At 41.5% G+C, this 16,054-nt stretch overlaps 1 protein-coding gene across 2 annotated transcripts in view; it reads right to left on the reverse strand.

Moving 5' to 3' along the window:
• MBTD1 (mbt domain containing 1) overlaps nt 1–16,054 on the reverse strand; it is a 105,379-nt gene that overhangs the window by 45,335 nt on the left and 43,990 nt on the right. For both annotated transcript variants that reach the window (XM_089672457.1, XM_089672530.1), the window contains exons 6-12: nt 14,670–14,787; nt 12,187–12,321; nt 8,491–8,579; nt 5,307–5,541; nt 4,944–4,999; nt 1,370–1,474; nt 423–570 (exon numbers count right to left, since the gene is read on the reverse strand). In XM_089672457.1, coding sequence (XP_089528583.1) covers nt 423–570; nt 1,370–1,474; nt 4,944–4,999; nt 5,307–5,541; nt 8,491–8,579; nt 12,187–12,321; nt 14,670–14,787 — 886 coding nt within the window. The remainder of the gene's footprint in view (nt 1–422; nt 571–1,369; nt 1,475–4,943; nt 5,000–5,306; nt 5,542–8,490; nt 8,580–12,186; nt 12,322–14,669; nt 14,788–16,054) is intronic.

The raw sequence follows: 16,054 nt of genomic DNA on the forward strand, positions 1-16,054 counted from the left end.
TCAAATACTTATGTTCAGCAGTGCAAGACAAATACATTCTATAAATATCATACAATGTGATTCCCTGAATTTTTTTTTTTAAATTCTGTCTCTCAGAGTGGGAATGCACCTACAATGTGAATTTCAGACCCCTCCATGATTTCTAAGTGGGAAAACGTGCAAAATCGTAGGGTGTTCAAATACTTCTGTTCCTCACTGTATACTTGCAAATTTTATAAAAACTATTGGAAAAGATACAATCCAGTACTGGGCACCCTCAAACTATGTACCTGTTCTCAGAATCCCAACTGCCTTCTAGGTAATGGTACAAAGACTTGCGCTGAGCAGAAATTTGGAAGTTTGTAATCCCTTACAGGAACCAAAACCTGTGTGTCATGAATTCACCCTGAATTAAAGATTTGTAAACCAATACATAACCTTACCTCGTGGCGGAGTTAGTTCAATCTTGTTAATTTCACAGAAGCCAACAGGGAATATCGAGGGTGATAAAGCATGATAACAAAACCAGTCTGAACCATCTGCTGCTTCTGACCCGTCAATTCCAATCATCAGGTAGCCCTCGGCTAACACCTTAAGGTGCACATAAAACAAACGTGTTATGTTTATTGGAATCAGAAGAGTTGCTTGGTTTAATCTAGATGTTAAAGTGTTACTAAACCTAGGACCCAGCATTTACTATATCTGGTCTCCCACAGTGCATACAACATGGAAGTGCAATTATTTTAGTAAATAAAAACTGCCAAATACCTTTTTTCATCAGCAGTATATAGTCATGTGACTTTTATCAGTGTCCAGCAGAGCACAGGTTAAAGCTTGCAGGAGGAGTTTTCATTCTCCTCTGACTGTCCTATGGGGCTGCATGACCCCTGACCCTCTGTCTGGCATAGCACTGATTGGCCCTGTGCTCATCACATGCATTTGCCCAAGGAAAGAAAAGTCTCTAGAAATACGCACTAAACTGAGCATGTGCAGAAGGACTCCTAGAGCTCTGTACTATCAGCAGGTGAATTGAGGACTGTGGAAGAAGGGGAGGACCAAAGAAGGCAGGATCAAACTGCCTTTTTACACAGCAAGCTCTAGTGTGTGTGTGTGTGTGTGTGTGTGTGTGTGTGTGTGTGTGTGTGTGTGTGTGTGTGTGTGTGTGTGTGTGTGTGTGTGTGTGTGTGTGTGTGTGTGTGTGTGTGTGTACACACACACACATATATATACATACACACATATATGCATACATACACACACATCCACACATCTATCTATCCATATACACATATGTGTGTGTGTGTGTAACACTTTAATGAGCAACCTACATTATAGTGTACTAACTCCAAGCCAATGACTATGCGACTGCTTTAGCATGAAAAACACTCACCTTTCTAATGGTGGCTACGCATATTGCAGAGAGGTTTAGTGGATCGATAGCTTCCAGTTTCATCCCTTCCTTGAACCACTCAGCGTTTTGGTCAACATCTTTGACCTAATGAAAAAAAAAAAACACAAGTTCATTTAAAGCGGAACTATGCATTAAATATAAGCAACAAAGTGAAAAACCCCATACTTCTGGGTATGGGGTTCATGCAACTTGCTCCCCTTCTGCCCACAGGAGCATCGGTGCATGCAGATTGGCCACTCAGACATCCAGTACTGTCACATGGTATGGGGCAGAGAGGGTGCTTAAATTGAATAGTACTTAAAGTGGAACTATTACCTCCCAGTTTGGGTATTTTTTACAGCTACCTTTTAACAGGGTGACAACACTTTTTATTCCGCTGTAAAATCACTGCATAGCGGTCACCCTGTGGACAGAGTAGTTTTAGATGGACATGTATAGTGCATTCCTAAAGAACTCAGATCACTTAATTTTTTTAAATTTTGTAACGTTGCAGCCCGACACCACAGTTGTTTAAAAGAGAAGCAAGGCCCATTTATACTTACCTAGGTGGATGCAGAATCAGTCAACGTTCACATGACCGCTGATCGCCAAGTTTTCACAGCCACTCTGAGCTGAGCTGTCAGTCACCACTGTCTGCCCCCCCCCCCCCCCCCCCCGGCGCTCACTGGAGCGCTGGGCACTGGAGGGGAAGGGACCGGCTGGCTCAGGCTCTCAGTGCTTCGCTGAGAGGCTGAGCCAGGTGCCGCTCCAGACCCTGAAGTCGGGATCTTTCCCCAGCCTTGACCGGCTGAATGACGTCAGCCGACAGCAGACTTCAGTCTATCATCAGCTGAAACTGGGTCACAGGAGTGGAGAACGAACTGCACTTCTGGGATTCACAGGAGAAGTAAAGGCAAAAGAGCTTTGGCTGTACTTCTCTTTTAAATTAATTTTCTCATTCATCTACACTCAGTACCCCATAAAGACAAAGTGAAAACAGAACTTTAGAAATTTCTGTGAATTATTAAAAAGGAACAACTGAAATATAACATTGGCATAAGTATTCAAACCCTTTGCAACAACCCTTGAAATTTAGCTCAGGTGCCTCACACCTTGATTGGAGTCCTCCTGTGGTAAATAAATGGATTGGACATGTTTTGGAAAGGCACAATCCTCTCTATAAAAGGCCCCACAGCTGAGAATGCATACTTTATCAGGTCAAAAAGGAACTGCCTACAGAGCTCAGGGACAGGATTACTGCAGGGCACAGATCTGCTGCACTGAGGATTGCCAAGAACACAGTGGCCTTTATAATTCTCAAATGGAAGATGTTTGGGACAACCAGGACTCTTCCAAGAGCTGGTTCCCTTGCCAAAATGAGCAATCAGAGGAGAAGGGCCTTAGTAAGAGACCAAGAACCCGACGGTCACTCTGACTAAGTTCCAGTGATCCTGTGTGGAGATGGGACAGAGTTCCAGAAGGAAGACACTGCAGACCTCCACCGCTCAGGTCTTTATGGTAGAGTGGCTAGACGGAAGCCTCTCATCAGTGCAAAATACAGGAAAGCCTGCTTGGAGCTTGCAAAAGCTATTTTGCATTACAGCTGATTTTTTTTTTATGTAGCCTTCCCCAGATCTGTACCTTGCAATAATCCTGTCTCTGAGCTCTGCAGGCAGTTCTTTGGACCTCATGACTTTTGCTCTGAATGCACTGTAGTTTAACAGGCAAATTGGTGTTAATAAAGGCATTTTTTAAAATTAAAATAAACATGTCATGCTTACCGGCTGCTCTGTGTAATGGTTTTGTACAGAGCGGCCCTGAACCTTGTCTTCTGGGGTTCTCTGCAGGTGATCTTGGCTTCTCTTCTCCATGTGCTCCCATAGCAAGCTACTTGCTATGGGGGCACAGTGTGTGCTTGCGCCCGAGCGGTGTATGTCTATGGAGCAGCACTCCATGGATAGACACACAGCGCGGCTTGGTCCCACCCCCTGCTTCCTCCTCACAACGTTTGATTGACAGCAGCCTAAGCCCCTGTGTGAAGAGGAGCCTAAGTCCTTGTGTGAAGAGGAAGAAAGGGCAAAGAAGAGATGCAGACATGCATCGATTGAGTATTTATGGAGATGGGGGGGGGGGGAGGACAGAACACTGCAAAACATTTTTTACCTTAATGCATTAAGACAGAAAATGTTTGGCTTTAAAGCCACTTTAAAGCCCAACTAGTCACTTTTTAGGCAGTTACAGCAACAGTATTTATAAAAAAAAAAAAAATGAATGCAAGAAGGAGATTATCTTCACAGATAAAAAAAAAAAAAAAAAAAGAAAGTTGGGGTCTCATCAGTTTTGCCTGAATAAATACCCTCTACATCAACAGAGATCACATGACCAATGCCTTGGCATTGGTCATGGGTTAGAAGCGGCCAGGTCTTTACTGCTATCCCAGGCTTCTTTAGAGAAAAACTACCCACACTTACTGTCCTGCTGACAGCGATTTATTAGACAATAGGTTAGAGAAAGTCTTCATCATAAACACAAACAATAAGGCTAGGAGAAATAGGGCAAACCTTGAAACCTGGCCAGTGTTTCTGTTATAGATTTTCCCTCACATCGTGTACGGTGAAACAGTTGTCCAGAGGACTGGAAGTGAGAAGGTATCACTAATGCAGTTGGGGATGGCAGTAAAAACCAAGCAAGAGTTCATTTAGTCCAAAAAAAAAAAAAGCGACTTGGCTTGATGTACCCTTTAACGTGGTTTTAAACCTCCGAAATGAAAGATAAACAAAGCATATCCTTCTACGGTGTGTACTAGGTTTATCCAAAGAAACAATCGTGATTTCTGTAGCTACTCGCATTTCTCTTACTATCGGCATGTGTCACTTCTGACAGTCTATGTGGACACCGCATAATCCTGGAGAAAACGTCCCAGTTCCACTCTCCACTCCAGCTCATAGCAGGTGATTGACAGCCTCAGAAGTGCATGTTTCCCTATGGGATTGCATAGGAGGGGGTGTGTCCTTTCACTCCACTCAGGTCTCATATTAAACTCAGCTTCCTACTCATGCTGTGCAGTGTGACATCATATCCCCGCCCCCTGCCTTCTAGAGCTGAAAAATGCTGTGTAATTCATGATTTTGAACAGATGTAGAGGAGAGAAGACTGCAGATAAACTGTTACAACTTATATAGGAGGATTTGTTTCATCTCTGTGTATTATGTGAAGCTAGTTACTTCACTGGGCATATTTATCATTTAGTCAGAGAATTGTTTTAGATCTGTCTTTTGAAATCAGATCCATGGGAGGTCTGATTGGTGGTTGTCAGGTACGATATCTTTCACTGCCAAACCACAAGTGACACGTTGATGTTTGAATCTGATAATTTTCCTGCACAAACAATACCTAATAAAGGATGCTAACTACACAAACAGAAGTTTAGTAAACAGGGCCAGAAAAGATGTCTAATATGAATACCTTGGTACGCCCCTTGAGGAATAGAGACTGATGTGAATGTACAATATGTATGTAAAGCGCTGTGTAAATTGACGGTGCTATACAAGTACCTGAAATAAATAAAATTTACCTTTGAAAATAAGTGTGAAGGCGCATTAAAGTGAGATTCATTTTTCTTTAAGATGTCTGAAAAGAATAAAAAAACAACAGTTTAATTCTACCCTTTTTCCAGTTTTAGAACTCTAAGGGGCAATTCACAGGAAGTCACAGAGCTACATGTTCTGTATATCAGTGTCACCCACCTTTGACTATGCAGCCACTACTTGGCTATACAGTGTGGCAGGTGTGTGTGAGATACAAAACAGAATTTTTTTTAAATAATTTCATTTATTGGAAAAACAGCTCAGTAGATGTATTTCATTGATTGCAGCTTTGATTTACTGTACGAGAATGATAAAGGCCAACTGTAAACAAGACCCTACTCTGCATGTACCTGATCTCTTAAACCGATGGCCTATGCTTCGAGACCATCCAATAGGATGAATGAGGGGGCTGTACATGTGACACCAGAAATCGTCCGTCTTGTCCTCGCTCTCTTCGTACACCAGTCGTAACCGACCACCGATTACACTGTCTACGACTGCCACCCGCGTCCGGCATAGATGTGTTTTGTCGACTACTTCCACTCTCATTGAAGGCTTGAAGGGATACTGCATACTATCAGACACCTTTTAACAAAAGAAAAAAAAGAGCAGAGTGTAATTTAATTCTATTTTTGTGTGGTATACATAAAACTGTTATTTTTTTTATCTATTTAGTATTTTTCAAGAATTCACCTTAATTTATAAATACAACACATAAGTAAAACCAAATTGACATCACACTTCTTAATGTTTAACATCTTAATATTTCAAATGCAGGTCTATAGTCACTTGAAAGCAGCTATTGGCAAGTCATAGTACAACACTGTCACTGTTCAATGACTGCTGACACACCAAAAGCCACAGAAAGAGTGCATATTCTAGACCAATGGGAAACCATGCAAAGGGGACAAGTGACCAAGTGCCAGACATAGGACTTAAAGCCAGAACACTGGTCTTGTGGGTTCACTCAAAAGGGCTTGGGATACAGGCATTCAGGCAGAGCTGGATTATCAGCAGCATTAACCACAAGTCTCCCCTTCAATAGAGATCTCAGGATGAATGGTCTACAGCTGGTCACATGACTGACACTATAGGGTTTGGCCTGAATAATTACCCTCAGGTAGTGAATACTAAACTTGTTATGATGCAATAGGTCAAGCCATATGAGGACATTAAATGGACCTGAAAGTATAAAAGTTAAGGTGGACCTTCCATGTCAAAAGTGAGGTCTGCTTTTATAATACACCCTCACCTAACAGCCATCCTCCCTCATTCCTCCCACCACTTCATCCCCCTCAGCCACTTCATTCCCCTCAGCCACTTCCTATTGTTCCACTACCCCCTCCCTCCTAGATTGTAAGCTTGAAAGAGTAGGGCCCTCTTACCCCTCGTACACTGTCTGTTTTTGTTGTACTGTGCCATGTATTGTCCCCCCTATTGTACAGCGCTGAGCAAACCCTTTGGCGCTATATAAACTCGATGTAATAATAATAATAATAATAATATTGCAAGCCCCCTGTGCCTCGACCCTATCCGCCAACAAGAATGGCGTTAAAGTGGTTGTAAAGGCTCAAGGTTATTTACCATCATGTATTCTTTGCATGACAGTGAAAAACCTTTCTGCAGCAGCCCCCCCAGCTCCTCCTAAAACGTACCCGAACTCGATCTCAATTCAGCAATGTGCACAACAGCCTTAGATTTTCCTGGGTCTCTCCATCCTCATTGGCTGAGACAGAAGCAATAGCCAACAGCTCCTGCTACTGTCGATCACAGCCAGTGAGCCAATGAGGAGAAAGCGAGGGCGGGGCCAAGCCACTGCTCCATGTGTGAATGGACACAGAACAGTGGCTCAGGAGCAAGCCTACAGGAAGAAGTGTCAGCCACACACTGGAGGATAGCCGAATATAGTGTGTAGTTATTGATCCATAGGACACACAAAACACCAGGACATGAATACAGGACCTGTTAACGCATTTCACACGATCTTGTGCTTAATCATAAGCAAAATAATTGGTTATGATTAAGCACGAGATCGTGTGAAACGCATTAACAGGTCCTGTATTCTTGTCCTGGTGTTTTGTGTGTCCTATGGATCAATAACTACACACTATATTCATCTATCCTCTGGTGTGCGGATGACCCTTCTTCCTATTGCATTGTGTGTGGTGGTGAGCCAAAGCCTGAACCTGTTGTGGATTGATCTGGATTGTTTGCTTGAGCGGTATACCTTTGTTCTTTGGATTCGGGAGAAAGCCTGCTCAGGTGCCCCCAAAGAAAGCTTCTTGCTTTGGGGGCACTAGGAAGGGTGGAAGCCTACCCCATCCCCTGCTAACTTGCCAACCTCCTCCACTCTTCCTACCACCCCATCCCCCACAGCTATCTCCTCCTGTGCCACCATCCCCTCCCTCCTAGATTGTAAGCTCGAAAGAGCAGGGCCCTCGATCCCCTCATGTTTTGCATTGTATTGTTGTTGTTCTGTCACATGTTCTGTCCCCCTCTGTAATGTACAGCGCTGAGTGAACTATCGGCGCTTTATAAATACTGTATAATAATAATAATAATAATGGAAGGGCAGAAGCACTAGTAGGGGGCCAGAGGAGGGGAGGATCAGGGCTGCTCTGTGCAAAACCATTACACAGAGTAGGCAAGTATGACGTTATTTATTTTTAAACAAAAAAAAAAATAATCTGCCTTTAATATAACTTTAAAAAGGTCATTTGTATCCAAAATTATCTAGACCCCAGCCCCTGATGCTTTTGGGATACACAAGTGAGCTCACTGTGCCTTCTACTAGAGCTAGAAAAAAAAAAAAAAAATGGAAGAGGAGTGCATTCTCATGGGATTTCAAACTCGTACTTTACATCACCTGTGCCTCCTGGAAGGTCTGCTTTACGTTTTGCAATCTTCTAGGGAAGATCAAGAAATTGTCGTCGTGTCTAAGCACTACCCTGAAAGATTTACCTTTTGTCTGGATTTCCTCCTGAAAAAGAGCATTGCACTTCCTGGCATTTAAGTGTACCTACACCCTCATAGGTGTATATTATCTGTAATAAAAGGCACTGCTGTCTGTAAATTGCTAATTTAGCCACATTTGGAGTGAGATCTGGTGATGTTGCTACAGTGCTGCTTACGACTCTCCTTGCTAGAAAGAAAGCTTTAATATAATGATCTCCCTCTGCTTTTGCTTCATCCCCTCTGTTTCTTGTGCACATCTTCTGTTGCTTCTTGAATATTTTCCCTCCAGTTCTAACAAAAAGCAAAATCCCTGCTCCAAGATGGCCGCCTATGCACAAAAACACAGGCCAGAACAAGGTATGGTAAATCAGTAAGAGAAAAAAAAAAGGACTAGCTGCAGGAGGCCCACAGGCAATATTGGTGACTAGTCCCTTGGCATCTGCCTGCCTCTTTTTGGTACAGCTTTTACAGATAGGTTCTCATTAAAGTTTTGCATTCAGCCATCAAACCGAGAGGGCAGTTGTGCTTGTCTTTGCAACACAGAAATTTAGACTTACAGTATCGAAAAATATTTGTTACCTTTTGAGCAAAATCTGCAGGTAGTGTCTTGGCACCAGTTAGTCGCTTGACTAAGAAAGCTTTCCAATTTGAATATTTGTGTTGAATGGCTGTAAAATAGACAAAAAAAACCCAATTATTTCATAGAAAATACAACTAAAAAAAAAAAAAAAAAACACAACAGAGAAATAAAGCATACATGGATTCCTAAAAGCCAGTTTACGCATCCTTACACTGAACGTACACAACTAATTTGTGCAACTATTATTAACCGGTTCCCGCCCGGCCTATGGCCGAATGGCAGCCGGCAAAAACACTCACCTTTCCGGGTGGACACCATATGGCCTCCTTTCAGGCATGCGCAGTTTGCACGCCTGCAGAGCCACGCGATCTGTCCCCGGCCGTGTACCTTGGACACGGCCGATGACAGATCTGAGTACCGACCCCGTTGCCGGTACCATGTGACCTGCTGTGACCAATCACAGCAGGTCACATGACAGTTGTATACAATGGATGGCTTCATTTATGCCATCCATTGTATACTAATGTGTCTAGCTGTGAATGGTCAGAACGATCGCATGCACAAGCTGGGCCAATCACAGCCCAGCCATGTCATGTGATTAGCTGTGGCCAAATCACAGCTAAGCACAAAAAAAAAACAAAAAAAAAAAAAAACCCTGAATGAATCGATGTCATTCAGGTAAATGCTTGCTTATAGCAAAGTAATTCTTTGCTATACACAAATTGTGTAAAAAAAAATAAATAAAATAAATACTGATCACTTCCCCAAAGTGGTACAATGTTACTATGGTAACATTGTACTACTTTGGTCACAGTGAAATATAAAAAAGAAAAAGAAAAAAAAATTTAACAAAAAATTAAAAATAAAAAAAAAATTTATTTTTCATACTGTCACCAGTCAGTGTCCCTGATCACCGCCATGCCAGTTATATGATGGCGCTGTACTGCACAGGTGACAGCATGTACAAAAAAAATAGCGAAAATATTTTTTAAAATTTTTTTATTTTCCGAAAATTTACGACAAAAAAAAAAATACAACTTCAAAAAACTTGCCATGCCTCTTATGAAGTACGTCGGACTATCTACTTTGCAAAAAGGGGTCATTTGGGGGATATCTGTACTGTTCTGGCATTCTTGGACCTCAAGAAATTAGATTGGCCGTCAATACTTCAGGATTGATCAATTTTCAGATCTATACCATAGTTTGTGAACTCTATAACTTTCCTACATACTAAAAAATACATCCTAATTTGTGTTATTTTCACCAGTCATGTAGCAGAATACATCTCGGCCTAAATTTATGAAGAACAATTATTTATTTGCAAATTTTTATAACAGAAACAAAGAAAAATGTGTTTTTTGTTTCAAAAATTTTGGTCTTTTTTTTGTTAATTTAGCAAAAAATAAAAACCCCAGCGGTGATTAAATACCACCAAAAGAACGCTCTAGCTGTGTGAAGAAAATAACATTTTAGTTTGGGTACAATATTGTATGACCGCGCAATAGTCATTCAAAGTGTGAGAGCGCTGAAACCTGAAAACTGGCCTGGGCAGGAAGGGGGTAAAAGTGCCCGGTATTGAAGCGGTTAAAGACAGCCCTGTCTGTGCTTCTCAACCCAAAGGCTCTGTTACTGGATAACATTTTGCATAGTCAGGAGCTGGGGGGGCTGTGTGCATTATCAACATGAGGTCAGACAGTTTATAGAGTAGCAAATGTCATTGGGGGCCTCTCAGCATCAGAGTTGTCTTCAAAAGTAGCACAACATATATGGGCAAAATACGTATACGTTTTATAAGTAGGCCTGCACAATTATAGAATTAATCACTGAATTGCAGAAATTAATGTGTCAGTCCAAACCTTGCTGGATCTATTTAAAAGGTGGGAGGTTTACAGCAAGTAAGGAAACTGCTGTGGCTGCCCTTGTCTTCCGAACATGCTTGTTCCCTGGCTGACTCAATCACAAAGTTGGAACAAGCATACAGACCAGGAGTTCGGAAAGTACCGATTTTCCTGATCTGCATGCTTGTTCAAGGTCAGCACCTTGTCGCAGACAGAAAGATAATTAGCATTTTCAGAAGCAGCTCAGTGATACCAGTCCCGGAGTTTTTTTTTTTATACAGATTTACATTACAGCAGCTGAAATGAAGATAAAAATGAACTGCCCATTAAAAGATATAACAACAAAAACAGTTTTATCTGCAATATTCACTTTAATTCCAAAGATTTTCCCCTCAGTATTTTTTTAGCACTAAATGTCCTTAGTCTTCTGGTCAGCGTCATTCAACCCACCTCCTCTGAGCCCAGGTCATCCTGGACCCACCCTAGCTTGTGAATGGATAGTGAAAGGAGAAACAGCACAGTAATGAGCTCATCTCACTGTCACCCTTTTCCTTCCTATCAGCATATTCCTTGTCAGCACATGGACTGATTGGCTCCTTCCTCCCACCCTCCAGTGGCTGCTTACTCTTTCACTCCAGCTTGGTATAAGGACTGAACGCAGCTGATACTAAGTCAGTTTCAAGTACTAAGACTGTTTGCATTACAAAAAAAATATAAAAAAATGCATTTAATGATGTATTATTGATCACAGATCCGATGCCGCAGATAAGTGGGTGGCTCAACCGTGTATATTTGGAGGGGTTGGGAGAGGCGCTGAGAGGTTTTCTAATAAACCTGAAATTGTCCTTTAACCTCCCTAGCGGTCTGATTATTTCAGATTTTTGGTGCTGAAAGTGGTACCATTATTTTGCATGGAAATATGTCGTTTTTTTATTGTAGGCTGTAATTTTTAGGAATAACTCACTGAAATCTGTCCGAACAAGAGTCTATTAAACATCCCGGATATGATAAAATTTGAAACACGAAATCATAAATTATAATTTAATAAATAATCATAAAAAAATAATAATATTAAATTTAATTCAATAATATAATCAAACCAAAAACACTGAAATTTGAAATATAGCGCCAAGTTCGCACATCACTGAGCAAAGTCGCAAAATCGTTTTCAGTGTCTGATGACGAATTTCTCCACGAATCATTATCACTCAATTCTGCAAGTGGTTCTGATTTACTATCGCTGTTCTCTAGCCGGTCTAAAACCGCTTTTGACCTAAAGGGACACTTTTTGGACGCCATGGACTTTTCTCAGTTTCCAGGCAGAAAGAACAGACAAAATGCAGGCAGGGCGCCAGACAAAGCACTCGGGACAAAATGTATGTGAAATGGTTTGGAACAGCAATGTTTTACTATGTAAAATTTGTTTGGAAAAAAAAATTACATTTTTTAAAATTTTCAAATTTCCCGCCGCCGGCGGCGCCCGTACGTCCCGACGTCACAGGGACCGGAACACAGAAGCCGGATGCCGGCATCGGCCGGAGGAGATGGCCGGGGACGCTGCAGGGGACACATCGTGGGAGCGAAGGACAAGGTAAGCTCTGCAGGGACTCCCTATGCAGCGCCGCATGGTAAGCCCGAGTGTAGCTCGGGGTTACCGCTTTTGGTACTGACATTTTACCCCGAGCTACACTCGGGAATACCGCTAGGGAGGTTAAGTGTGTTCTGAGCCAAAATAAAAATCACTCACATATACTAACTAGTAACAAAAGACATCACCTCAGCATTTAACGCTTTGACAACTGAATAAAGTTGGAAGCAACAGAATCCTGTGGAGTGAGAAAAAAAAAATGAACATACTTTGGGGTGGTACTAGTGGCTTTCCGCTGCTTGCACACCAACCAACTGGGTGAACGTCATTATTACAAATATTACACCAGAAATCCAGACTGGTATCATTCTCAAAGCCTTCATATCGCAGTAAGGCGTTGTATCCTGGAAATGCAAGACAGTATAAGGAATATTACATAATTACATAGTTACATAGTTAGTCTGGTTGAAAAAAGACAAAAGTCCAATATTAAACACAAAATAACACATTGTGGACATTGGGGGCACATGTTTATATAGCTGGCTTTTAACCACTAAAAAGAAACCTTTTTCTTACTGGATTTGGACAGTGTAGGGAAGAGTCAGAACTCCCACCAGGACTTTAGTGCCATCTGTAACTCCATTAGGCTAGGTTCACACATGTGGCTCTTCATTTGAATGGGCTTGCTGCATCTCCTGGAACGCAGGGAAAGGTCCCTGCAGCATTTTAGAAATTGCAGCCCCCAAGGGAACCGCAAGTGCTCTGTGGTTCCCAGTGTGGAAGTGATTTCTAGTGTGTGGCACGCCTTTAGGATTAATGCATCCAGCATGCATCCAGTGTGTTTTTCTGCTTGGGTGGTTGTGGCCGCAGGAACAGGGGTGGACCTGCAGCGTGAACCACCCTCACAGATGTGAGCTTAGCCTTAGAGAAATTTACCCTAAATGACTGTCCTCCTGATAAGTTTAATCAGACAGGCAGTGAAGGAAAATGTGCACAAGCACAAAGACAGAAGTAAATATTTGACAGGCCTGCTAGCCTTCTCCTACTCTACTAAAGAAAACCATTTTTATTTCTGTCTTTGTTGCTGTTGGAGTTCCCTTCCCTTTCTGGTAAAAACCTCAGCGCAGACAGGAATTAAAGAGTAAAGGCATTCCAGACAGCAGTAAAACCCTGACAAGGGCTCCCCATTCTACGCAAAACTATGGGCAGCCATATATGGATCGCAATCCAGCTGCTTCAGCAAGGACCAGACCAATTTTGATCCATGTATGGGCAGAGTGGTTGTATAGAAGTCGATCTAATGATCAACTTCTGTACAACCAATGTTTTGGGTTTTTCCTGAGCGATTTGTGCCACCGGCTACAGCCGGCAGCACTGATCAGTGTATTCTGACTGTGGGGAAGTCTACCTGCTGTCAGCATACAGTAACTCAGGAGGAGCTATTGCCCCATCCACCTCGAATCTGTGGATGGGGGAAATGGGTAATTTTTTTTCCATTCAACCTACTAAAGGAAAAAAAAAAAAAAAAATGATTACTGTAAGGCTATCTTAAGAAAAAAATGGTCGGACAACTTTTAAAGTGATATTAAACATACAGTTTTTCTAGTTAATCACTTACCAAGTATACTGCTTCCTTATCTTTTAATCCTTGCCTATGTTCCTGCTTTAGCTGGTACCATGACCAGTTAACATGACACACTGTCTTGAATTTACAAATGCACCTAATCTGATGGTCTACAGTTATTGCATATCAGAAGATTATATATACCAGCTCCTCATAAGCTCCTATGTTATCACAGGATGTAGGAGTCTGGGTAAAGCCATGGCAGGCGGAGTAGGTATATGACACAATGTTGGATATCTGCAGCACCAGGAAATCAGCAACACAGTGGCTTTTGTAAACTTACCCTAGAAATGTCATGCGGTCATCACTGGCATGCACGCACACATGTGGCCAAAAAAGAGCATATCCCGCCTTTCATGCCAGGCTTCATGTTACACCCATATTTTCAATTACCAGAATTGCGAGATTCCTCTCCCAATAGGCTTCTGTGTAGTTTTGAATTCGGCAAGCCTGTGCGCTGCTTCGCCCGTGCAGCCGAGTAATCCATTCACAGAAATTTGAGCATTTTAGACTACAAGGCCCATCTGCCACTGTGGCAGTGGGGCGCGTTGCCACACTCGTACTCTATTAGGATTTACATCACCATATTTGTAGTCCATGGATTAATTCCTCCAGCCCCATAAATGCTAGGACAGTACCCATCCGGGGCTGGGGAAAAACCCTGTAGGAACCTGTGCATTGGATCCAAGATGCACTGATCACAGATGCAGTCCTTTACACTTAATGCAAAACATTAACAAGAGCACATTTTTATAAAAGTGTGCGTTCATTAATTTATTATTTTAAAGAAAGGTTGGACTATACCTTAGGTTAGTTTTGGAGTTTAGATTTACTAATAGTGTGATGGAGTGTAAAGCCTGAAGTTACTTTAGCATAGATAGGAAATCAGTGAAAAGTATTCAGAACCTACAGGTTCATAAAGTAAGTCCTACTAGGATGTGTGATTTAAGGTAAAGTAAGCCAAATGCAGCACTTGGCTGTGATTTAGCATTGAAGGCATGTGCTTGAGTGGCTCTGCAATTGAAAACAAAAGCCAGCATTTTACAGTATTGTTATGTACAAAAGCTATTATATTAATCAGAAGCCAGTGAAGATTAAAAAACAAAAAAACCCCCATAAAAAACCTACCTGCCAGTTTCACAATTACAGCAATCCAAAACACTTTTGAAGTCAAATTCTGATCTGTGTTGAGGACTTCGACTCGTACACCTTCAGCTATGTCCCCCCAGCAGTTGCCCATTGGTGCCTGTGATGAGAAGATAATGTCAGAGGTGCTGTCCATAGGCGAGTGCCATTTTGCAGCATGATCTAAAGACATTCCGGTGTTGTGACATTTTTGTTTGTGATCATTATTGAATATTTAATATAACAGTTTATACCCACATTTTTATTTATCAGTGCATTGGCTTGCATTGTTTTCTCCCTAGACCTATGCTTAGCACATACGATGGAAATATTGTGGGATATTAAAGTGTTCCTAAATCTTATATATATATATATATAAAATTCTATCTAAATAATAAGAATACTATCTAGCAGCACAACTTCCATCATTGTTTCCTATCCCCATTTCCATGGAGGGAAGTGGAAATAGGCTACTTGGGAATAAAACTAACATCTTCCTGGAGAGGTCAGATAAACCTGGTAAGATGGTGATAGTACCAAAAATCTGTATAAGTTTCACATGCCCCCAGTACACCTACAAGGATCTTTTTTCGGGATAATAAAGAAGATACTTAAATTTATTTGGGCAAATAAGAAACCGAGAATTAGGTACCAGGTATTGTGTAGGGCAAAAGGGAATGGGGGCTTGGGTATGCCAAATGTTAAGAAATATTATCAAGCGGTGATATTATCACGAATAATAGATTGGATATTTAATTCACAAGGGAAAGGTTGGGTGAACATGGGAGAGATTCTGAGTAAGGCACCGTTAGGGAAGATGGTTTGGGTACCACATAAATTCCGCACATTGGATGTGAATATTAGCCCACTGCAAAGAAAGTTTTAAGGGTTTGGGATAGAATGGATAAGCAAAAGGGATGGAAATATAATTCAGTTATGATTCCCTTGGTGGGAAGGGAGTATTTTCCCCCAGGGAATGATGATATCTCTGGGAAATGGATCAAAGATCAGAATGCATGTTTGAAAGATATATAAATATATATAAATAAAATATAAATAAAGGGGAAATTGCACACTTTTTTTGATTTAAAGAGAAAAAAAAAAAAGAAGATTTTCCACATTAAAAGAGTTGCAGTACGGCCAATTAGGTAATTTTGTCTCAACGCTTCCACAACCAATGAGGACATTGGAGGATCAGTATCCATTTGAGAAACTACTGAACGTAGCTATAGACCCCGAACAGGGTACTTCTAGGATTAATAAGATTCCTATGGATATGGAGGGTACTGATCCTCCCCAGTTCTTGGAAAAATGGGAACAGGAGCTTGGATCAAAATTGAATGAGCAACAAAAGAATAATATATTCAAATTAAAACATGAGGTGACGA

This window comes from Staurois parvus, unplaced genomic scaffold (genome assembly GCF_062004578.1).
Source record: "Staurois parvus isolate SC_StPar_1 unplaced genomic scaffold, SC_StPar_1.0 ptg000003l, whole genome shotgun sequence".
In the NCBI taxonomy this organism is placed as follows: domain Eukaryota; kingdom Metazoa; phylum Chordata; class Amphibia; order Anura; family Ranidae; genus Staurois; species Staurois parvus.